Source organism: Hyalella azteca, unplaced genomic scaffold (genome assembly GCF_000764305.2).
Source record: "Hyalella azteca isolate HAZT.00-mixed unplaced genomic scaffold, Hazt_2.0.2 contig3633, whole genome shotgun sequence".
Lineage (NCBI taxonomy): Eukaryota > Metazoa > Arthropoda > Malacostraca > Amphipoda > Hyalellidae > Hyalella > Hyalella azteca.
This window is the reverse complement of record NW_025933876.1, coordinates 149,096-174,857: the sequence shown is the minus strand read 5'-3', so window position 1 is coordinate 174,857 and position 25,762 is coordinate 149,096. Positions and strand designations below refer to the sequence as shown.

The 25,762-nt window shown below is 37.0% G+C and overlaps 2 protein-coding genes across 4 annotated transcripts; both read right to left on the bottom strand.

Annotated features, from left to right (window-relative positions):
* Nucleotides 1-6,028: 6,028 nt before the first annotated feature.
* LOC108678364 lies at nucleotides 6,029-8,962 on the bottom strand. The gene is made up of 4 exons (XM_018166769.1): nucleotides 8,904-8,962; nucleotides 7,942-8,108; nucleotides 6,599-6,705; nucleotides 6,029-6,382 (listed from the first exon to the last, which is right to left on the bottom strand). The coding sequence occupies exons 2-4, from the start codon at nucleotides 8,074-8,076 to the stop codon at nucleotides 6,253-6,255; spliced, it is 372 nt and encodes a 123-aa protein (XP_018022258.1). The 5' UTR covers nucleotides 8,077-8,108; nucleotides 8,904-8,962; the 3' UTR covers nucleotides 6,029-6,252.
* A 2,712-nt stretch (nucleotides 8,963-11,674) lies between these two features.
* On the bottom strand, nucleotides 11,675-25,507 carry LOC108678363. 3 transcript variants are annotated; one of them, XM_047879706.1, is made up of 9 exons: nucleotides 24,786-25,507; nucleotides 24,115-24,211; nucleotides 23,877-23,974; nucleotides 23,529-23,630; nucleotides 20,670-23,353; nucleotides 19,486-19,592; nucleotides 13,442-13,539; nucleotides 13,075-13,176; nucleotides 11,675-12,882 (listed from the first exon to the last, which is right to left on the bottom strand). In XM_047879706.1, exons 5-9 carry the CDS (start codon nucleotides 20,802-20,804, stop codon nucleotides 12,329-12,331), a joined length of 996 nt encoding a protein of 331 aa, XP_047735662.1. In that variant the 5' UTR covers nucleotides 20,805-23,353; nucleotides 23,529-23,630; nucleotides 23,877-23,974; nucleotides 24,115-24,211; nucleotides 24,786-25,507; the 3' UTR covers nucleotides 11,675-12,328. The 3 variants fall into 3 exon arrangements, with proteins under 3 accessions (XP_047735662.1, XP_047735663.1, XP_018022251.1); XM_047879707.1 differs by lacking the exon at nucleotides 24,115-24,211; XM_018166762.2 differs by lacking the exons at nucleotides 19,486-19,592; nucleotides 20,670-23,353; nucleotides 23,529-23,630; ... (1 more) ...; nucleotides 24,115-24,211; nucleotides 24,786-25,507 and adding exons at nucleotides 13,706-13,821; nucleotides 14,213-14,580.
* Between the last annotated feature and the right edge of the window lie 255 nt (nucleotides 25,508-25,762).

The following is a 25,762-nucleotide window of genomic DNA, read 5'->3' as shown; positions in this document are numbered from 1 at the left end:
TTTCTAAAAAACAAACTAATAATGGTAAAAGTAATTGCTTATGAATTAGTTTTGGACATGGTGTTAACAAGATAAGTTAAATACTTCATGACACGCATGAACGAATTAAGAACTTAAAATGAGTATAAATTCTCTGAAAACAATTTTTAACTAAAAATTCTACTAAATATTTCCTTCAACCAAGCAATTTGTTAGCCGCTATCGAGATAAAATCAAGTGAGTAGATTGAAATTGACTGTAACTAATTTGCATACGACACACACGCACTAAGCGAACGATATATACAACAAAAGTCTACAAAAATGTGAGGTATTCACACAATCGATAGGGTGGTAGGCTAAAGAAAAAATCAAGGAAACTTTTATTTTAATTTATTTAACAAGGTTTTGCTTTTAATTTGAAGTTGATTTGCTTCCACGTAATGTGGACAAAGTTCAGCCTTTACGAGCCAAATCCTAAAATGCAGAATGCGTAAACAAGAAATTGAAGGTGACGGGTTGGAAGAACACGTTGACGAATGGGTGAAGTAGGAAATAAATTTAGGCCGGCTAGTCTCAGGATCTGATTAATGTAAACAGTGAAGAAATAAATTTTAATTATTCATCTTGCAAAAATGCCCTGGTAAACACATTACGGTTAAAATGAAAGATCAAAATATCACTTTTGCACTGAAAACACTACGAACCTGGGGCCATACTTTCAAAAATCGATAAGGGAACGTAAGTACTTACGCTCAATTTTCATTGTCCAGGAATTGGTAGATTTTGCTTAAAAGTTCGTCAATGATTGGTTCATGAACATACGATCTCTTGAAACTTTGTTTGAAAGTATAGGCCTTGAGGTTTAGAAGCCCAGTGTGGTGATCACTTTATGAAGGAAGACTAATCGGAGGAAAATAGCTGAAATCAGTGTAAAGGGAGGTAGTTGGACGGGAAAAATAGGCAGAAGAGTAAAAGGTTTTGATGCTTTATAAATCTGAGATAAAGACTTAAGGCTAAAGTTTGAAGAGTGAGTGATCTTTGCAGGTAACGTAATACAGTAACGCTCTTCGTGAGCAGAGACTACTAAAAATTTAATTGATTGATTTGAATTGGAATAAGTTATGAGTAAATTTACAATATGAAAATATTAATTAGAATTAATTTGAAATTGTAAGCCTTAAACTAAGTCTAACTTCCCAACAGATTAAATAAATGGATTTAATAGATCAAAAAATGAACAAAACGAAATTCGCGCTTAACGATATTCATATACAAACCAATGAGGGATAGAGAATCAGGTTTATAGCAAGATGGTAGAAATACTTGGAAGTTGATGCAAGTAAGTTGTCAATCAGTTAAGAAATGGCTTATATAACTGGCAATCTGTAGTATAGGGCTTTTGGACTTTGGTAGTTGTAAAATAAATTGAAAAATGTCCTGTCTCGGTGTACCATACTCGAACACACTCGGTGCCCGTGAGCCCAATTTAATAGCGCGCACCATGGCAATAGCGCACAGTACGTGGTCTCTCAACTTTTTAGGGTAGACCATAGAGTTTATGCGGCCTGGTCAACGAACCGTTTTTTACCGATTCTTTTAACTTTATTTTCGTTGTAACGTGCGCACTGTGTGTTGAACAATCTGAGATCTGTTCAGCCATTTTCCGCCTTCAAAGTTATCCTATATACCAGTCTATCGATAAGGTCAAATACTTTTATATTTAATTTTAACACGAAATTGACTTTTCATTGATTTCGTCAACAGTCCATCCGTGCTATCCCCCCCAGCACAAGGCACTGCCCCGCCAATGCCCCGTCAACACAACACTTGCCATTCTACTAACTGACAATGTAGCTGGACTCCGAAACGTTTTCTATAAGATATAAATTTTTTGTGAAGTTTTCTTTGCTTTTAAATTTGAGCAAACTTGCGATTTGAGCAAACAGCGACATCAACACTTGTCTCTTCGTGCAGCTTCTTTTCATATTAATGTGATATTTTCCTGCATAAACCTACAAAAAAATCAGTCGAATATTTATCTTAGAAAACATATATAGACGTCTTCATCCGTATTCAGTATATTTCAAATGTTTTACCACTTGAAAACCGGCGTCTAATATCGCCATTTTACATTTGTCGTCCGCGTGCTCGCATGGGTTTTTAAATCTGTTCAGACCAAATTATGAAAACCATTCCAAATTTCGAAACTTAACATCCAGACATGACATACTGATATCTAAATCAATTTGAGTTCCCATGTAACTTTTTGTGAGCGCCCCGCTTCGCATTCCTGTATTAAATGACTGAAGTGTGCGATGTGTAAAGAGCTGGGATACGAAAAAAATTGTTCATGCTTTTTTTAATCATAATTGATATGCAGTCTCCTATGAAGTCCGCGCAATGAAAATTGATTACTACACGGATTATCAATGTAAATAAATTAAATTTGATTCTATTTTATAATAAATTGCGTAGTGACCTGACGGATCACTATTCTTTTAAATAAGAGAATTATGCTGTAGTACGTAATTAGAGAATTATATGTAGTACTATGGACTACATATGAATTATGTAGAGAATTATGTAGTACTATTTTGATTTCTCTACACTAAGCGACGCTAATCGTTGCATACATTGGTACTTAAATCAGTCCGAAATGAAATAAACGATAATGATTATTTTATTTTGTGATGAAATTGGTTTGCAAGTATTAGTTGGGTACTGAATGCATTAAAAATTACAATTATAAATGTAACAGCAGCGTCCATTATCCCGCTAGTTATATTTTCAGCCACCGAACCATGTAGCTTTCTTCCATGATGCTACTTCCTTAATATCTTCAGAGCGCAACAAAAAGCTTATAGCCTGTGGTCTTTTTTCCCCAAGTTCAAATGGACTGGTTGTGTGGCTGGCTTGTGATAACCAACCCCAACAACTTCTTGATGAAGCAGTTGGATTAAAAACTGGTATAAGCATGTTACAAAAACTGCAGAATTTCCTTTCGAGTGTTCCTTGACCCTCAAATTGCAGCTTATCAAATTCTTCTCCTACATAACTACCAAAAGAAGCAGTGGTATCAACCTTCGCGTTGAGGCTGTATTTAAAGTTCACCTACGTAATGTGCACGAAATCTTCAAAGGCAAATCAATAAATTACTGATTGATATTGGCATCTTTTTTCATACCTATGCTCAACAGTTCCTAAACATACTTAAAAAGCTATGTCTTGCCCTAATGCCCTATGCATTACCCTGCAAAATATCCATGGGAAGAGCATAAAAAATTTTTTAGTAAATGCATTAAAATGAACTACTAGTAGTTACTAGTCTGTGCTAGAATTTGTATAGCTACTAATTATTGAACAAATGCTGTCTTTGGCAAATTCATATTTTCATTGCCCTCTGATATACCTATCGAAAATTTTTTACTGGACCAGTAGGGAGTAGAAAAACTATTTTGCTCCTACTTCGTTCAAGCTAACATCTTGAGGCGCGTAATGACTTTACGAGAACCATATTTTATACGTATTTTGATCTATCGGATTTTACTGTGCAAATAATATTGTCTGCCCTAAAAATTATATGCATGAAAGAAAGCAGCACACATAAACAAAATAGCACTTGCGATAAAACAGGATATGCTTTGTAAGCCTCAGTTTGACGCATATTGAAAATTTATTTAATGCACGCTCAATCAGAATCATCAAGTAAAACAAACCGTAATCAGGCCCGAAGTGACATCCTTTAACAATACAATTGCTCATATTTAACAAGTGAACATGGGCCCATAACTCTTCCAACCGCATACCCATAATATAGCCACTATTTCGGCAAACCCATGTAGATAAATATTTATACTTGCAGATCTTATACAGAGAATCGGGCCCCCCTACAAACTATCACTATCACAACACACAATACCCACATAATCAGACCCTGCACCATAAAATAATTGAGACAACGCCCAGACCACTGGGTACAACACTGGCATATCGAACGCCACCGAAGCCCATTGCTACTAAAACCAGAACATATCATCCTCTATTTCAAACCTACTCACGAAACACCACTTATTCCTATATAAAATAGAAAGCCACTATCAATAGAATGTGTCTCACAAAAATGTCTCCGACTTTTTAATGACATATGTCTCGGCTTAATGTTAACATAGTCTAATTATTTTTTCCACATTGTTGTAATTTTTGTTTTATTTTCGAATATTAGAACTTCATTTTTATACGGGTTGAATAACTACCTAATAAAGATCGGTAACAAGTCATTACATTAAATAACGTTCTAATAAATAATGTAATTTTGCATCCCTCGACATCTCCTCCATTTTTTTCAAGACGAGATTCACTTCTACCTTTCATAGAACAATTTTTTGCGAATTATTTCGCCTCTTTCTTTTGGTGCTTGTATCGATTAATCGAATTCTAAAATATCACATGAATAAAAGCCAAAACTTTATAAAGCAAGACTTTGCTCTAAAGTAGAACTATTATCATTAACTATTGCAATTTATTCCAGGCAGCCAGATATTACTATCCCTGGAAGAAGTTGTACTGCCATGAGTTGGGTTGGGTTGCACGGCCAATAAGTAGTGGGCTTTTCGCAAAATAATTTGACTCATGATTCGGAAAGTTCAGGGGCGTTTGAACAGAATATGGAACATTGTGAGCTGAGTACGGATAACTTTCAGCAGTGTATGGAGCACTTTGAGCAAAGAATGGAACACTTTGAGTAGAGTATGGAATAGTTTGAGTAGAGTATGGAACACCTTGAGTTGAGTATGGAACACTTTTAGTAGAGTATGGAACACCTTGAGTTGAGTATGGAATAGTTTGAGGAGAGGATGGAACAATTTTAGCATAGTATGGAACACCTTGAGCTGAGTATGGAGCAATAGGAACTTCTGGTGCTGGCCAGGGACTAAGTTGTAAATGCTGGACTAAATTTTGTCCCACAGCTGACTGCTGGGGAGCGTAGGGCGCCCATGAAATTCTTGGAACAGGATTAGTAAACACAGGCTCTGCGTTATACAACAGTGCCACACGCTGAGACGGAAATATAAGACTCGTTATCAAATTTTTATAAGGTGTAATGCAAGTTTGGAAATCAGGGTAAAAAAGCAGGCAGGCTGTTTTTACTAGAGGTAAGGCTGCAAGAGCATAAATTGCTATTGTTGCATTAAGAAATGTATTGTTATTTTGCCGCAGACTCGCTGCATCGCCAGTTTCGGTTCTAAAAAAACATCAAACACAACTTCCTGACGTATGTTCGTAGCGCCTCCTGCTGCTGAGAACAAACTAAGTCCAGCAGTCCTGGCTGAGCTCATCAGCGTCGAAGAGATCAGGACGTGACTTGTTTCTGAAAAGACATAAATTATTATTTATGACAAATATTGCTGCTGACAAAATTTGTTATCGGGTTATGTATTTAAATTTTCAATATCCCGTTGATAACTTAAATTTCAATTTAGAATAAAAATTCCAGACAAAACATGACCACATGGTTACAAGATTGTTACTGCTCACCTCTGTGCAGAAGGCCCTCATTGATGCACGAGATCAAGTCAAGAACTCCCTGCTCGGCCTTTATAACACTGAACGTTACAGTGCCCAATACACTGCCGAATGCTGTGGAGATTTCAAATAGAAATAGGTTTCCCTAAATTGTATTAGTTTGTTAGACTTTTACTAATGCAGTAGCATATCAAAATGGTGTAGACACCTGAGGAATTATATTTTTTAATACTCCAGCTATTATTCCTGTGAAACAGAGTGCCGCAAAGGTTCTCGTCGTGTTTATTTTCGTCACGTTACATTGTTATATTCAGATGAGCAATAAAATAATATATTTCTACTTTATTGTTTATGTTGTTTGGTGCTAAAGTTTTCACTTTAATAGCGAATTATCATTATTTAAATCATTCATAAAAAATATTCTCGTGACATATGTCATAAAAATGTAGTTACATCAATTCAATTAAATAAAATTTACATCAAGTTCAGTATAAACTAAATTTTGTAAAAATCAAACAGTTTCTCTCATGTCAAATTAGGACAAAATGCTTCATTTAACTCCATTGAACGCAATGTTGAACAGCCATTGGGACGCCTACCATGCCCTCCTCACCTCTTTGACTTCAAACATCCTCTCTCAGCATGACCAAAAATTGTTACTTGCTAGAACTTGTTGAATATGCAACTTGCTAGAAAGTTGCATATTGAATATGCGACTTGCTAGCTTTATATTCTAATTGAAAAATTGCTAGAACTTGTTGAATATGAGACGAGATTTACATCCACTGGGGAGGGAGTGCAGCGTTATGGTGGCTGGGGCAGAGGCAGCGTGAGTCTGCGCGCGGTACTCTCCTGTGTGCTGAGCAGACCGCCCCGCCCTGCGAGCGAGATAGTTTATTAGTTAGTTGTCCTCAGCATATTATGGAAAGATTGCATTGCCTTATCCAGGTCGCTTTTAACTAAAAGCTCGCCTTTGTTTCATTCATTCATAGTTCTTTAGGATTATGGTTTATTGTTCGGTTACAGTTATCTAATTTAAGACAGGCAGTGAGAAGCGTTTATACACTTGAAACTGATTTAAGTTAGGTACTTGCCCATCAATGTATTTGTAGATGTATGTACCGTCACGTATAAACCTCAACTTCTTCTCGGTTAACAGTTGACCATCCGACAGCACAATCTGGTAATCTTCGTCAAGGAGCTGTAGGAGAAGAAGTGATTATGAAGAGAAATTTCTGATCACACTCGTTATAAAACATCCTTGAATAGAACTTGTGGCAGAACAACTGTAAACTTTGCTACAAAATTTCGTGGTCAAATCAAGCGGCCATTGGGGCGACTTCTGAATATTATTTGCCCGAAGGTGAGCACACGATGCACTGAACAATATTTATCATATGTTCAATCATGAATGAAAAGTGCTTGAGCTCCTATAGGCTGTACTATAGCAGCGTGGCGCTATGTGCTACGCTATAGCAGCGTGACGCTACAGGCCGAGCTGTAGCAGCGTGACACTACAGTCCGCGCTGCAACAGCAGCGTGAAATTACAGTCCGCGCTGCAGCAGCAGCGTGACATAACAGTCCGCGCTGCAGCAGCAGAGTGACATTACAGTCCGCGCTGCAGCAGCAGAGTGACGTTACAGTCCGCGCTGCAGCAGCAGCGTGACATTACAGTCCGCGCTGCAACAGCAGAGTGACGTTACAGTCCGCGCTGCAGCAGCAGCGTGACATTACAGTCCGCGCTGCAACAGCAGCGTGACGTTACAGTCCGCGCTGCAACAGTAGCGTGACATTACAGTCCGCGCTGCAACAGCAGCGTGACATTACAGTCCACGCTGCAACAGTAGCGTGACATTACAGTCCGCGCTGCAACAGTCGCGTGACATAACAGTCCTCGCTGCAACAGTAGCTTCACATTACAGTCCGCGCTGTAGCAGCGTAATGCTACAGGCTTGGCGCTGATTTAAGATAGCAAAAATATTATAGAATATAAAAATGGTCATTACAAATTTGTACTCTGTATTTTTCTGCATTTAATGTAATAATTATGCAGCCAATATTGTTAGGTTCCGGCTGAATGATATAAATGCAATTCATATGAAGTCAACATTGGCAGATTACAGAATTTTTTTGTTTTTCAACTAAGCCTGTGTTTATATATTTATTTTATTTGTTACAAACAAAATGGACTTTGCAATATTTGTCGAGTCGCAAATTCATTCCGTTTTGTACTTAGTCTTCATGTGTCTAGTTTATGTTCGGCATTTGCATTCGAATTTGTTTCAGCTTTTGAGTTCATCTGATGCTACGAATTTTCGTAATAAAGAGTTTGCAACGAGTTCATTTTTTTTGCACAGAGAATTACGAGCTAAGTGAAAAGAGAATTGCGAGCTGAGTGCGAAGTACGAGCTAAGCGATCCTTGACTTTCTACTCACCTTACTAATGTAGGCGTCGTTGAAGTTCTCAGTCGTGTTGGGGGCGCTGCAAGGCCCGATCGTGGGGCCCTGGGCGAGCCCCCCCAGCACGAGGCACAGCCCCGTCAATGCCCCACACAACACTTGAAACTTCATGCTGCTTCAGTTCGTAATTATGTGTTATATGTCTGCGCAGTAATGGAAAATAGTTTGATAAACAAGAATATTAACAAAAGATTTTGAAACGTCTTTTGTAGTGGTGTATTTTCTGTTTTAATGGCTGCAGTTACGCTTAATGATTTTGAGTGGCCGAATCGCGAAAAAAACACCTAAATTTCCTTCTATAGGCTCTGGTGTCCTAATCCCAAGGCATTACTTAAGCTGCGTAACAGGTACGTAACCAATGTAAATTTTTATACTAATTTTAATATTACTTTTCTAACATATATACCACGCAACAGCTAGTAACAATGAATCGAGCCAGGGCACAAGTTTTACCTCACTGCAATGTGCGTTTATCTAGAGCTTGTTAAGAAGGAATTGCACATTTTTAACACCTAATTCCTAAAAACTTTAATATATATTTGTCATCGATGTGATAGCAATAAAGTCCTTTCTAGTACTGTCCATGTTTATTAAATTATTGCACGCGCTAGCTGTGGAGCAACCATCAGTGGAACCAGGAAGCTCTGTGATAAGCGAAAGACGCTGCTGGTTAATGCACTTCGTTTGCACTGCACAGACTTCACAATGCGACCTTGGAAATTATAGAATTAGATAAGGCGACCCTACAAATTATTACCATATTTTTGAAATAATAAAATTCTAATCGCCCGAGTTTTTAATTATATTGAACCGAATAAATAGAAAGAAACATGCAGTGATAATATTATTTTAGGAAGTAATTCATTCGTAAAAACTCTTTATGTAGATTAATAAAGTAACTCTTTTAAATACTAACTCTATAATAACAATATAATCACCATTAAAATTGAACCAAGGTAATAGCAACGTCCACAATAGCGATACCTTTCCTTTGAACCCCAGGACGAAGTAGACTACTCATTGCTACAGCGCCTGCCTTTATATCCTAAGAGTGCCGCAAAAAATGTTTAGCTATTATTATGTCTCCCGAGTTCAACTGGACTGGTTGTAGGGCCGGCTTCTGCCAATCGGCGCCTACAATTTTTTTTTTTTTTTTTTTTTGAGCATTCAAAGACAAAGAACGGTATGAGCGCTTAAGGAAACATGGCGAAAATTTTGAAATCTTCCAACATGCACAAAAAGTAATTTGGTAGTCGGTGTCATAAAAATTAATGTGGGAATATTTCTTTTTATTCAACTTCGAAACTATGTTACCAACATTTTGCATGTCTCTCAAATTGCAGATAATCTTATTCCGCCTTCACGTTACAAATTCAACTATCGTGGCACTATCATCCTCCGTGTGAAGATTTAGTTTCATACGTAACTTGCAGAAAATCATAATTTAACCAGCATTACCATGTCCCTGCAGTTACTTTTATCGTTTTACGAAGACTGGGCTTATCGAAACCAAATATTTTTTATGTGAGCAGTTGGCGACAAAAAATGTTAGAAGTACTGTGAAAAAATAACTCTTTTTTGTCTCCAATTTTCTCATGTTTTATCATTAAAAATAAAGTCACAAATGTATTGTTTAACTCTCAAATTGCATCCAATCACATTCTTCCTACACCTAAATAAAAATATAAATGGAACCTCTGCCTTTCGTGGCACGGTATTATTTGGAGAAGAGCACCCACATGTACCCGCGAACTACTTAATTGCCCTATAGTTCATATGAATTTTCTTTTCACATTTTCAAAATGATAACACGTCAAAAATTTTGTAGTTGATAAATCCCCTGAGTACACTCAGGGTATCAAAAAAATATTATTTGGCTCCTAGCAATATCAAATAACAACTGTGATTATGCAATGGCTTCTTCTGATGTTTCCTAATGCTTGGTAATGTCAGAGGGGCGAAATAAAATATTACTCTTCTCTCAAGATGTTTTCTTTTCTGGTCTATTTGTCAAAGGTTAATCAAACAATCGTTAATCTTCCAGTTCTATACTCTACTGAATATATTGTATCACTACCTTAGCCAAAGAAGCAACTATTACATCCTGCATTTGTGTTTGATTATAGGCCCTGGTACCTGTTTAGCTCCAGGCTTTGAAGGGTAGACTGAAGGATATAGAGTTCATGAGCCTCGGTCAGAGACCCTCGGGTGTTCTCGACGAATCGTTCGTTCATATTTGTTTCACCTTGAAATGCGCACTGTACTCAGTTCAAAGACCTGCCTTATGGCGCGCTCATCTTCAAGAAGCCTGCACTCGAATCCAAATTTTTGTCGCGCATGATATTCTTACATAACATTTTTGTCTCGCATGATATTCTTACATGAAATTCAGGTAGAAATAATTCTATACCTCAATAATCCTATTATGGAAAGAGTAAAACTATGTTAGCAATAAAATAATCATACTTTAGCTCCAGAGCCATCGCTGAAAAAGGTCATCGCGGAAATTTTGAAGTTGAGACAGAATACCGTTAATATAATTCATACATGGAACTTGAAAGAATTACTATGACACTTTCATTCGCTGAATGTTAGTTGCCGATTCAAAATATTATAATTCCGTTCGAAGACTCATTAAAATGACTTGTGCTTTCTAGTTAGTCTACGAAATGCCTCGCGCTGGTATAGAATGTTTTCGGAGAGAATTCAAGCTCTATTATTTACAATGCTAATTGTTTCCTGATTCTTGCCGTATGCTTCTTTTGAGTTTTGATTTATGACAGCGGGACTTAGCTATGGTTTCACGGTATGGGTGAAATAAATGCTAAGCTGCCTCTAACGTAGGAGTGATTCCACGCGCGACCGCTGCTTCCATTAGTGATCTCGTGATACAACATACGACCGGGACACTTTTGTGGCTACAACAACCGTGCATCGTATTGAGGGTTATAAATAAATTACTTCTTACACTATTTTGCACAATTTCTTTTATTCAGTTCAGTATGTGCTCTAGCTTTGCTCAGTATATATTTTCGAGCAAGCAAAGTTACAGTCCTACCTATAACCTGACAGTTATAGCTGCACCGTCAATGTGCGTAATCTTGAGAAGACAGCTATTTGATGTATTTTTGGAAATGCATCTCTGTTAATGCACGCGTTACCAAACAAATAAAACATTCTAATACTTACAAAGAGACTTCATCCGAATGCTCTCACAGACAACTATTCCGCAAGCCACCTGTTTTTCAGCAAATCTTTGTAATACTAATTAAGAGACATATTGTCGCATTTTAATTATCCGCTATATGTCTTATTTTGCTTGAACTGCTTATATTTTTTATATAAATTTCAGCTTTATAAGTTCGTGATTTATATACACTAACATTTACATTTGACTCGTTAAAAAGATTGATGTACTATATTCGACAAATTGAGAATTTCATTCAGTATGTTCACTCGAGTACTTTCACCTGCAATCCTACATGCATGGAATGTTTACGTGCCACTTTATGTTGACAATCAGTTTTAATTTATATAAATCAGTTTAAATCTATATCATCATTAGGAAATCCGACTCCCCAGAATTTATAGCGAGTACTCAAGTTGTGTTCCAGCTCCATAACTCGAGGCCCGAAGAGAACCCTTCGTTAGGATGACTTCTTTTGTAAGAATTTTACGCGAATGAAAATTTATCATTGACTTTGGGTTTATTTTTTTCAAGAATTTTATTTCTTCACAATTTGATAATTTCAAGGATTTCGTCAATTATCTTGAAATTACATGGATTAAATCCTGCGAAAATCATTTTTGTTAAATGGCACATTTTAATTTTGAATGAATTTCGACACGAAAGGGAACCAATTTCCTGTTTCGCAGGCCATGGGATTCTCTCAACGTAGGCTTCTAATAGTTGAGCTTGTGGTAAAGGTAGAATCCCACTCTTCACAATAATTTCATTATATTTTGGGTATAATCAATTAGAAAATGAATAACATTTTTCATATACGTTGTATTTATATAGTTTCTTGTGATAAATATCTTGCCAACATGTGATCCAGCAATGAGAAACTTGTCATCTCAGTAGCGACATTGAGACATGTACATTAATCGTGGTACCAATAACCATGGGCAAACATTTTCGTTCTAAAGTGAAATATAAGATGAAATATAAGATTAGAAATATTAGCCTTTTTTCTTTTTTTATTTGAGTAACTTTAACCATTGTTTTGGTTTTGTTTTGATAAATTGTTCCTGCTCGGCAACCTTTTGAGAACCTCTCACAAATCGAAACGGACCCGATGAATAACAAGCGTCACTACACTAGTTATTTTTAATGTTTCATAGTTGTTTGACCGGATAATTTTTAGCCTCTCAATAAAAGGTTATATTGCCCCAAGTTTTGATTGCCAGAAAGTAGTGGACTTCCAACGAGCTTGTTCTGCTTCTGATTCTCAAAGCTTTGGGTCTGCTGAGCCGAGTATGGAACACTCACAACTTCTTTAGCGGGCTTAGGACTGAAGGCAAAATGCTGGATCATACTGTGCCCGACATAAGGTGGCTGGTAAGGGTAGTAAGTAATGTCAGGTTGGCTGTAGTAGAACAATGCTGGTGGCTGAGTCGGGAAGAAAACACCTTTTACCAAATTTTTGTGTGTTGACAAGCAAGTGCCAGGATCTTCATTTGGATTAAAGAATAAGCACCTAATAACAAATAAAGGAATGCTTGTAATTGCAAAAACTTTTAAAGCTAGATCTGCTTGTCTTGAACTTGCTGTATCATCACTACCTGACCGTAATAACTCATAAATCAAATCATTATTATTTGTGTTAGGTATTCCAGTGGCTGCCGAGAATATGCTGTTCACAGCCGTCATGACTGAGCGACGCAGCGTCGTGGATATCAAAACGTATCTTCGCGCTGGAAAAAATTGAACTTATTACTTACCGGCACTTCTCGGTGATAAAAGCTAATCTTCAGTTATAATTGTAACTCATTATAATCAAACTAGATTTAATCAGGCAAGTTATACTCTCTATAAATTGAATTGCAGTTTTCATCTATGTTGAAGTGAGTGACAATCGACGCAAATTTTAGTAAGCTGCTACTCACCGCGAGACAGAAGGCCCTCCCTGCTGCACGAGATCAAGTCAAGAACTCCACGCTCGGCCTTTATGACACTGAACGTTACAGTGCCCGATACACTGCCGAATGCTGAGAAGACGAGTAGTTAAATTTATTCCTCCGCGATCCATACTTATTTTAAATGACATATATATGATTTGAAGCTTGGCTAAAAAACGCAATGATAGTTCACTTGGATGCTTCAGGGGCCCTGAAATTTCTTAGTTCTGTAAGTCTTTTGTTTGCATATTCCATTGATATTGTTATTATTGCTAAAGTTTACGCTGATAATCCATTTAACAAATACTTTGATAGTGTCGACAGAATTTTTAGTTAAGTAATAGGCACTTTTTACCTCCACTGGGGAGGGAGTGCAGCGTTATGGTGGCTGGGGCAGAAGCAGCGTGAGCCTGCGCGCGGTACTCTCCCGTGTGCTGAGCAGACCGCCCCGTCCTGCGAGCGTTGGTAAAACATTAGCATTTAACATCTCACGGAATAATGGTAAAACATTAGCATTTCCGAAAGCAACATCATCAAAAGCTATTGGTTTACTTCATTCGTTCAATTTTGATTTTGCCGAGAATCTTATCTGTTATTGTCCACTTTCCTAATAACTCACAGGTCGATGTATGTGTAGATGTAGGTCCCGTTATTCAAAAACTCCAACTGCATATCGGACATGTCGGATGACGGCCGACCATCTGCCAGTAAAACCGTGTAAATTTCATGGGGGAGCTGCAAAAGAAAAATTATTTGAATAAATCAATAAAAGCGAAAACGACAGGACCATCATTTACATTTTTCATTAGCTGAGAAAGACATGAATGGATCATCGAAATTTCCTTCGGCAGCATGCAAGCCAATATTGTTAACAGCTGTGATAATCATTTTTCTGTGTATAGAAACATCTAAACATGGCTTCATTGCAGGTTTCTTGTTACATCGCTATCTTTATTCAGGCGCAAATGCCTACTTCTGAGTCAAAGATTAGAGCAGACATTTACGTAGGTCAACTTTAATTACGACCAAATTGTGACCGAATAGCTCAAATGGCTTAAACCTCTTGCAGCGGCTTACGAATTAATGGGATATGTGACTATAATGAACCAATGATTATGGAACTTACCGTATTAATGTAGACTTCGTCGAAGTTCTCAGCCGTGCTGTGGACCGTGCAGGGCTGGATCGTCGGGCCCTGGGTGAGCCCTCCCAGCACGAGGCGCAGTCCCACCAATAAAGAGCATTGAAATGACCAATTCATGATGCTCCTAATAATAATTGATGTCCTAAAATGAATTTTATTCCGGTCCCAAGTCAAATCTGTTAAACATACGATTTAATCGATATACAAAAAATATTGAAATCCAATTTGTTTGGGTGAGCTAAACTGTTAACTGGACGATAACTGAATTTATTTCCTACAATCAACAATCATTTCCCTCATATTCAAAGTGAAATCCAATCATCTCCGATAGAAGTCCGAAATATAGAAACCTTTGAAGTCTTCACTCACGGTGGATATCGTGATTTTTCACGCTAATGTCCCTCTATTGAACAGATCATAAGCACAGCACTCAACTTCATATTGATTTTAATTTCATTCGGCATTTTATTTTACTTTTCTGACGGATTTTTTTGCTCTGGATAAGTACATGGAATTGTTCTTGGATCCCAGATGTTGATTTTTTTAGTGTATTGTGAACAGTGCTATTGTTAAATTTTAAGTTTTTAACAGTGTTAACAGTAGGGTGTAATGTGAACAGTGTAAAAACGAGAAACTAACAACATTTTAACAAAATGTTTCAGCAATATTTTCGCTGAATTTTTACGCAAAACAAAGACCAATAATGGGCGAGACGTGGAGGCCCGCACTGACTGTTCTGGGAAAGTGGATAAGACAATATACAGTTAACACAATATCAAGGGCTTCACGCGCTCTGCCTTGAAGATTTCCTGTAATTTAAGTACTTTGTTCTATGATCAAAGTTGATCTACAAAGTCTATCTATTTCCACTACAAAGTGATCGAATGTATACACGATGAGCCATCTTCAATAACACTATATTTTTAACACGCCTGAGTTAACCTTTAGCTTATAATTCACTCTCAGCTGACACATTATTTAGGGAAAAACTTGTGTTCGTTGGAGTGACTTATTTAAAAAATTGTTTGCACTATAGAACACTATGAAAAATAGTTAAATAGAATCGTTCTTGAATAAAAACTAGTCGAATAGTGTAAAGTGGATAGATCATTTGTGTACAAGCACCAGAACGAAGTAAGCTTGTCCGTTCCATGCTGCTACTTTTATAGCTTGGAATGTGAAAAAAACTCTCTCTATCTGAACTTTTTATTTAGCTCAAAGCTTCCAATTGTTGACGAGGACCGGTTACAAGGCTAACATATTGTTTCGATGCACCAAAAAAATCTTAGGCGTACATTCCATTAGCAGGTTCTACAGCTCAGCACTCGTAGCAGTTCTTCTGTAACCGGTTAGGAATTTGATATTGACATCATCAACCAACCGCTTCATATTCATGCAACAAAAGTATTGCGAATGGATCCGTAAAAAATGCTTTAATATTTGTTCATAGGCAATTTTTGCGTCCGGTCAATTCCAAATTACTAATTCATGCTCTTAATCTGAAATTTTTTTCATGCATCTTGTGCTGTTTTAAACTCGTAAATATCTTTATCAACTACACATTTTAAATGGGATCCTTCACATTAGGGATACTGGATCGTCGATTCGAGAATTGTTTTTTGTTCACTATATTTAGGGATACGTTTTAGCTCAGTGAGGGGATAAGACGGGATCGTTCAAGATGCGCAGGTTATTTAGTTGCTCATATTTATAGTTGATGCAAAGGTAAATGTAATCAGTGATCAATAATCTCGTCATATAAGTAATCGTTCCATCAAGCGTTTACACAGCTTCTAAATCCATACATTGTGTCATCCTGGTTTCAGGAATATATATTCCTACGTGACACTATAGATCTAAAAAAACCTTGTGGGTAAAAACCTCTAATCAGTAATTTATGTTTCTGAGGGTGAGTTTTTGAAATGAGAATTATTTGTTTTGAGTTTATTGTTGAAATGAAAAATATAAGTAATAAAAAAAACCTTGTTTAATAATGAGTTTTGAAAATGATTATTGCCGAAATGAGAAATATACTGTAAGTATCCTCCACCTTCGTCGTAGTGATATCAGTAGGCCCATAGAATAGCACATGAAAATCTCATCATAAATAAATGAAATGAATGTACCTAATATTGACGTTGCATTTCAAATTATATTGATGTCCTGATATAAATTCTATAAGAAAATTCCCATAAAATATCATTGTTCTAGAATATTTGGAATCTGTGATTTTAAAGTATACAAAATTGTTCTTATTTCAATGCCGTCAGCTCCATTAAATTTTTCAATTAATGAGGAGCAAATTCATGGTCATCTCCTCAAACAGAAAAAAGAAAACGAGCACTACAAGCTTTAATCGTATTTACTAAAATTGTTGTTATGACCGAGAGAAGGACGATTTGACCAACGTAATGTGGAATATCATTTTTTATCCCGAGAAATGACTTGACCTTGAGTGCTAGTAATGCTCTACTGAGCTATATATATAGTCCATCTCCAGCTGGATGAATACGCTTTATCTCTCTTATCTCATTTTCCATTATGTATGATGCTGTGAAATGTATCATTTTCATATCATTAAAATGTATCACATTGCTCCTGTCCATGTATCATTAATCAAAATTGTAACTTGATCAAGTGGGTTGCGTTTGAATATTCTATATTTTATTTGAATGATCAAGTTTTATCTAGAAGAATATTGCTTAAAAGTTCTAGTGTGGAACTTTGCGAAGGAGTATGTATATATGTATTAGGTTTTCAAAACAAACGATTCAATATGAAAAGTGTTTTATTAGTATCAATATTACAAACAAGTTATATTCACTCCCATGAGGGCCATGGATAATTTTGTCTGGAAGAGAAAATATTAAAACGAAACAGACTTTAAGTTAGGGACCAAAAAAGCTGATAAGCAACGAGATTATCGTACAATAGCTTCATTTTTTGTCGTTGAGCGGCGAACGGAATTCATTCAACTTCTTGAGGAGGCAATGGACTGTATATAAAATGTCAATGCTTCAATTGATACTGAGGCGATATGAATGTTGGAATTGAGAGGACAAATTCAGGCTCAGTGTTGTACAACAGTGCCACTGGCTGAGACGGGAAAATAACTTTTCGTACGTTCTCTTTATAGACCGCAAAACATGAGGAAATATCAGGGTAGGACGCAAATATCAGGCAAACCGCAATGGCGGCTGGAAGGCCTAGGATTGCAAGAGGAATAAATGATAAATTCACTTGTCTTGGACTTGCAATTGCCTCATTACCTGATCGCAATAATTCACCAAACCTAACATCATGGCTCGGTAGGTTGCCATAGGCGAAAGCGTACAAACTGTCCCCAGCAGGCGTGGCCGAGCGAAGCAGCTTCGTGGAGATCAGAACGTGTCTTCGCTCTGGAAAAATTCCGCAAGTTAATTAGGGTCTGAATATCAACCAATTATAAAATTGGATACAATTTAATATATATGCTATACTGTACAATAGTAAAATATAGTAACCATAGTAGTGGTACTATCTTTATACTAACTATAAGTATAGTCTTAACAATAGTACTTACTACAAGTCAATTAGTTACGCAGCCATTTTCATCAACCATGGAACTCATAACAATATAGACCAGTTAGCACCACATAACAATTGCTATTGTCACTCACCGCGGGACAGAAGGCCCTCCCTGCTGCAGGATATCAAGTCGAGAACTCCATGCTCGGCCTTTATAACACTGAACGTTACAGCGCCGGACCCGCCTCCAAATTCTGTTAAGATCAGCAGTATAATAAAATCATTGCAATTGACAATGAGCATTGACAAAAGTATTTCAACTTTTCCAAGGCGACCATATATCAATATGATTTCTGATGTATAAGTACTCTTACGTGCGAGCAACTTTTGCGAATAATCATATGTGAGTCACTAGTTTTTCTACGTCATTTGAAGGTTGCATTCAGATTAAAAATTATGGCAAAAAAGTCAAGCAAGCCCTTCTGCGTCTCAAAAAAAAATTCCAAAACACCCGTATTGCATGACAGCATGGCAGATGCGTCTGTGTTACTGTAGAGTGTAGATAGTGCGTGGATCACTTCCACTTTGAAAATATCTCTCAAATAATTAGCACACATATATTTAGTCAATTGCATTCTTTTCTGAAAATGTGCTCTAAAACCATCTCAAGATCGGACTAGAACTTATTAGAATAACAAGCTTATGTTACCCGCAGCGGGGAGGGAGTGCAGCGTTATGGTGGCTGGGGCAGAGGCAGCGTGAGCCTGCGCGCGGTACTCTCCTGTGTGCTGAGCTGACCGCCCCGCCCTGTGAGCGTCACAGTTTATTACGTACTTTGATCTCTCACTAAATAATGGTTTCGCCTATGATTCGGCTACAGTTGATCATGTTGAGACCCATTCTGAAACGCCTAAACCTATGAAATTATTAGAAACCTCGCTAAGTTAAGAAGTGAAGGAATTTCTGAGTTGAGTGGACATCCAGTTTTAAATCATGCAAATTATTGCCGAAAATCCACTTTTTAAAATATGTTAAGTGACAGCTATAAAATTCGTAGAGCGCCGGAAATTTTTGAAATGAGAAATTCCTCTAGCTGGGCTATATTCGATGTTGAATCCTGAATTTTATTACTAGAAATCCAAATTCTTAAATGGCTGAACTGTAAACGACGATATTCATACAGCCAGTGCAAAATTGGTAAGTGAATGAATTTCTCGCGGTGAGTGATTTTCGGTTTTGAGTGATGATGTTTCTATGGCCACTGCGCAGTTAGGATTTTAATCAGTTCTTTGAGTTGCGTGACGTTTAGTTTAGATCTTTGTTATTTATTACCGGAAAACCAAATTACGAGACGACTAAAACTTTCAAATTATTCTAGCCCGAGTAAAGTTTGGAAAAAACTCGAGTGTAGTTTGGAAAAAATTTTTCGAGTCATTTGATCTCAGATGTTAGTATGAATTATTGCCGAAACCCCAAATTCTCAAATGAATAAAGGTACATCTATGAAATTCTTAGAGCTGTGCAGTTGGTGTGTGAAAACCACCAACCATACATACAGTAATCATCCGGACTGGAATTACATCCTTATATGCATGAATAAGGCATCAATTTTAAAATTATGTACATCTAATATATGCAAATTAACTTTGAAAGGTTCATGGTGAACTGACGAATTATGGAGTCTAATGATATAAATGTTTATGCTAGGTATGGAACTCATTATCAAATCCTCTCTTCTAATCGCTTACCGGTCCATATATTCACAGAGGTAGGTACCGTTGTCGAAAAACTTCAACTGCTTGTCGGATAACTGTTGACCCTCTGCCATCACCACCATGAAACCTTCCTCATGAAGCTTTCAAGGAAGATAATTGCATAATCTATTAAATCGATAGCAAAAAATGACAACATTTAGATATTGAATACGCAAGCAAATCATGTCGCATCCCGTCAGGCTGCTTAGAAGTTCAATCTACATTTCTACCAAAACTTTTAGGGCGTTTTGCTTATCATTAATAAATCAATTGACGCCGAAAAACATTACGCTCATGTATTTTCTCGTGAGATTTTCCACCTCTACCCATATTAAAATATAAAATCAAATACATTGGTGTTGGCGCAGGTTGCCGTGATTGAACATATTTACTTCTGTGTAGAAATTAAAAATATATCAATCTGACTTTATACATTGATACATATTCGGCTCAAGTTTGCTCAGTCTATTTTACCGTAGGCTAAAACTTAGGAGGAAGCTGAAATCCTCTATACGGCCCATCGTTAGACTCGATGTTGCTAATGATACGATGCTTATCAGGTATACCAAAACGAAATAATTTTTACATATTACGAATAATATCACAGAGGCGATGCTCTCGGCGAGATCAGGGCCTATACTTTAAAAAAAAAAGTTAAGAGATCGTAAGTTCATCAGCCAATCATTGACGGCCTTTCAAGCAAAATCCACCAATCATAGACAAGAAAGTAAAGCGTAAGTACTTAGGTTCACTTAGCGAGTTTTGAAAGTATGGCCCCAGGTGCCTAATTTCCATTTGATCTACGAGAAGAGGAGGCACGGAGATAATTGTCAGTGAGACGGTAGAGTTATACCAGAGAAGAAATTATCAAACCCGGAAACCCTTACCATCAGTCCGGTCTTTTCGTAAAGCCATCGAGTAGAACATATTGACTGAATACCACACGATTTGCAATAGGATTATCGCCGCAAACTTTTTAAGGAACTCAAACTCCAGGATTTAATAAGCTGGCTAACTGAAATTTAAATCTTTTATAAACATTCATAAAATATTATGTAATTTTACAATTACTTAGGAGGATATAATTCTGTAAAATCATGAAGAATGAAATATCTTGAATCACGAAATTACGCAATCAAAAAAGTGGCGATGGCGAATCAATTGTTTGAGGAACTCACCTTACTAATGTAGGCGTCGTTGAAGTTCTCAGTCGTGGCGGGGGCACCGCAGGGCCTGATCGTGGGGCCCTGGGCGAGCCCCCCCAGCACGAGGCACAGCCCCGTCAATGCCGCACACAACACCTGCCACTTCATGCTGCTTATATCCTTATTTATTTTATTAACCTAATTTGATTGCCTGAAATGTTTGTTGGAAATTAATCACTTTATCTTACAGAAGATAATTTTGATTACCCAACGCTGGAAAAGGCTACGAATTATTTTTTTCCCACTAGCTTCACTTGTCATTTCATGCAATTCGATGAAACTAAACTTTTTGTTATTATCTTCATCCCAACCAATGTCGGCAAAATTTGTAGCATTGATCGCTGAAAATAATTTCAACCATTTGTTAGATATAAATGAGTTTTTATTTTCTTTGCAAGCATCTTCATCACAAGAAACATCGCAATGTCGTACACAACAGTAAATTCATGGGGAGAAATATGTAAGTTAGGTAAACAGACGATTTGAATGAAGATTACTTTACAAGCCACTCAGTACAATGTGGTAGCAAAACTGGGTTGGCTGGCTACTTACATTCTAAAAACTGGACGTGACGAAAACCCGTAATAACTGCATACAGCAGACTATGTAGGGGAAGCATAATAGATGTTGTTCTGCAATCGAGTCTGTCATCAAAATGTATTCATACTAATCATATCTTAAACAATTTCCATTGCGACCATTTCGTAAAATCTTGGAAAACACCATTGCAATTTCGGAAAATGTGCCTAAGTAGAAAAGGAACACCGCACAGTTTTCAGTAAAAGTTAAACACATATCACGGCACTAGTAATTAATGTTTTAGCATCTACAGTCAGAATAGTCTATTATGAATACTAGACATACTGCACAAGATGGTGCTAACTAGGAATTAGTAAATGTGCACTCTACGAAATTGCTAGAATTTTCCTCGTAATGCTAAAAATTTTCATACCCAGAGTCAATCCCAATTAATCTTTTTTACAAAGTTTACCCGCTAAAAACAAACTAATTTCAATAGCAGACGCAAGTTGTCAAAAATTTATCCATAAATTCAATATTTTCACAGTCATTGAAGAAATAAACAACTTTTATGGATGCGATCATACATTTATATTTCTTTATAAATAGTGAAATTCGAATTGATACATTACTTGCATCATCAAGCAGAATCAAGATAATATCAAAGCCAATAATTCCGTCACGTTGGATAATACCTATATTTTGAACACAGTTTGTGAGTAATTTTAAAAATGTCCCTCAATCATTTTGAGATCCATTTTCACCTATTTTCGAATCTGTAGCGTAAGATTTTATCGGTAAAGTCATCCATCTCCAACAAATGTTTCTGAATCATTTCAATTTCGAAAAAGTGCCCACGTAGAAAAGGATCACCGCACATTTTTTTATTATAGTCATTAGGATGTTTTAGCATTTCTGAATATTAGACAAGCTTTTCGTGCTTCAAATAATTTGTTACGGCTCTGGACCAATTAGACTTCTTGAGAGTTACTATGCTTTTAATGTTTTCCAAGAAAAACTACGAAAATATTTTTCTAGTCAATTTATAGCACTGTGTTTCATCGTGCGTTTGTGCAGTGTTAATGTAATCTAGGTTGCAATAACCGTAGAATGGATTTGATATATGCGAGAAGTACAAAATTCAGTAACCTAAAATTACATATTGAGATCTCATTCGTCAATCTAGCTCTTAAAAGCTCGAATAATCAAAATTTAAAATATAAAAGTTCTCTATAAACGAAAGATGTTAGATAGTTTGTGTGTGTTTGGATTTGTCGGCCTGTTTTTTACTATCATCAGAAAGCCTAATGATAACATCAAATAGCCTAGCTTTCTGTGCACGTAATTACCATTGGTCATGCGCAAATGAATAACAACACAAAATAAATTAGAAATATCCATGAATATTTTGAATAACACGAAAGCAATACCCCATCCTAAAAAACGAAAATGAAACACGCTACAGGAATTAATTTCTTGACCAAATAAAAATTGTCAATATTTATAAATTGTTATCGTCATAAAGAAAAACATTACCACCATCCTTTATTCCATTTGTTCTCACTGGTAGCCAGGTATTTCTTAGCCTGGGATGAAAAGGTTGTACTGTCCGGTGTTGAATAAAAACAAACCAGTAAATATGGGACTTCCAACGGGTTTATTCTGATCCGGATTTTCAACACTGTTGAAGCGTTCAGCTGAGTTTGGGACATGATTGCAGTTTTCATGTTGGGTTGAACTGTGTACTGCAGAATGGCTCTGGAAAGAAAAAAGGTGCCTTAAGAATTTAGGAGCTGAATTTGAATATGTGGGTGCAGTGTTGTACAACAAGGCCGCTGGTTGTGATGGAAAGAACGGCTCTAGCATAGCTTTTACAACTCTTTTGAAACATGCAGGTGGATCAGGAAATGACAAACACAGTAGACCAAGAATGATAATATGCGAAGGAACGAAAATAATTCCTTCGAGTACATTATTCAGTCGAAAATTCGCCGTAACATTACCACCTGATCGCAAAATCTCATTCAACCTAACTTGATTTTTGGAGTTCGGTGTATCGCTGGCGGCCGAGTCTAAACTGGTCGGAGCTGTTATGACAGAGTGAAGCCGAGTCGCGGAGATCAGAACATGTCTTCGATCTGAAAAAATGTGAATGGTTACTTATGGACTTGATAATTTTACATTTAGGCGAATTAGTTTAATGATTAAGTTCATATGAATGCCAACAATCTCCAGAAGTTTCATAATTCTAAGTTTCATCACACGATTATCATCATACTCGAAACAAGACATCACCCTAAAATATGTACTCACTATGGTGCAGAAGGCCCTCACTGATGCACGAGATCAAGTCAAGAACTCCAGGCTCGGCCTTTATAACGCTGAACGTTACAGTGCCGGATACACTACCGAATGCTGCAAACATCAGCAGTTAGGCTATGTGAATTGTTATTTCGTTATGTGAAAGATTGAAAGCTATTTCCAACTTTTTATGATAATCTTGGGCAGATTTATGATTATTTTACTTAATATCACAACAATTTCGCTCTAATTTTAAGCAATATTACTATTAGTGCACTGGGACGCTTGTAAAGAATGCCATCAAAAAAATTTCTCTCAATAAAGTAATAGTAATTTTGAAAGGAAACCACAGTAATTTACCTCCAGCGGGGAGGGAGTGCAGCGTTATGGTGGCTGGGGCAGAGGCAGCGTGAGCCTGCGCGCGGTACTCTCCTGTGTGCTGAGCAGACCGCCCCGTCCTACGAGCGTCACAGTTTATTACTTAGGTTGATCCTCACAATAAAATCATGGTAATTCGGCCACTGTTATTCTTGTAGTACAAATTTCAAAACTGCAACGCGAATTTGTTGAAAATAATCATTATTAAACACATGCTTACTGATCAATGAATTCATTGAGTTGTGAAAGAACTTCATCCGCATGTCATCCGACAGCTGATCACCCGACATTACCATGAAATAATCTTCGTCAGGAAGCTGTGGGTGAATGCGCAAAAAATTACCAAATCGATTATTAATTTACAATCAAGAACTACCAGGAATATCATTGAGAATGCAAGATCGCTTAGATTATTACAATTAAAAATTCAAATGCATGCATGGTTACGCCGTTGATAATTAGAGGTAACAATCTTACTCAGGAATACATGACAAATGAAAAAGGCAAAATTTGGTCGATCATTAACATTTGTTCATTCGTGTCACTGATAACTTGAATATAAAAAGTCAAAGTACACACAGATGAGCCTTTAGCTAGCATAAGCGATGATGAGTGCTGAGGTATGTGCAGTTCAATTTATGCGAGATAGCTCGTTCTAAACTGAAGTTTTGATTGAACTAGTGGCTCGAAAATTTCAGATTTTGTGGTTGGTGTGATCAAAGTGAGCGAATAATACTACCGCTTCTATGCTATACCATATAACACATGATGTACGTAGTCGGAAGTGAATTCAATTTAAAACGGTCAATCGACAGTTCCTTTTAAAATTCAGCTCTTCATTTGAATGGTTTGGAAATGGTGTTCAATGTAGAACTTTGAATATCTACTTACTCCGCGAATGTAGGCGTCGTTGAAGTTCTCAGTCGTGTTGTGGGCACCGCAAGGCCCGATCGTGGGGCCCTGGGCGAGCCCCCTCATCACGAGGCACAGCCCTACCAACGCTCCACGCACTTGCCAGTTTGTAACGATTCTATTCATCCCCGCATTAGATTGTATATTTTCAGAGAAAATCTATTTGAAATATTATAATCGAAGCAGTTTAAGCCATTTATTGGAATACTCAAAAATCTCATCAGTTGCTATTTAGAAAAATTGTTCTTCCCGTCGTCTGCATTTTATTGAACCGTACTAAACCAAACCAGTTTATGCCTTCAGTTCGTCCATTTTAGCTAAATAACCTGTGTCATCCGGCACTCAAATAGTATCTGTCGTTTTGAAATTTTAACCTTCTCCGGCGTTTTCACCACTTCGAACCTGATGCCTTTTGCAAAAAAAGCAGCGTGTTCACATAATCGTTTCCACAAAAAGTTTAGTCTTCTTCAACACATAGAGGGGGGCTGATCAACGCCTATACCTACGCTCCTCTATTGGTTTTAATAAACAAATAACTAAAATAATTATAACAATAATATTGTTTAAATGACTTTAAACAATATGCTCAGGTACTCAATCTAAGTAAGAATATTGATCAGTATTCCAAACACCTTAATGATTAAACGAACGCAAGAAGAGCTTTTCCAGGCGCTAGTTTCCTCTTCAGCACCAGAACAAAGTGAGCTTTTGAGCATCTGCTGCTCCCTTATATCTTCAACAGTGAACAAAAAAACTCCCCACCCGCCTATTATTTCCGAAAAAATTCAAGTTTAAGTGGACCGGTTATTGAGCCAGACTGTCATTATCGCCTTGCACAAAAAATCTTATGTGAGAATATACAAGTCGGGGAATTTTAGCTCGGCAGTACGAAAAAAATAGAATTGGGAATTTACAAACAAGTTTGAAATTAAAATCTGCTGCGTGCGCCTTCAAAA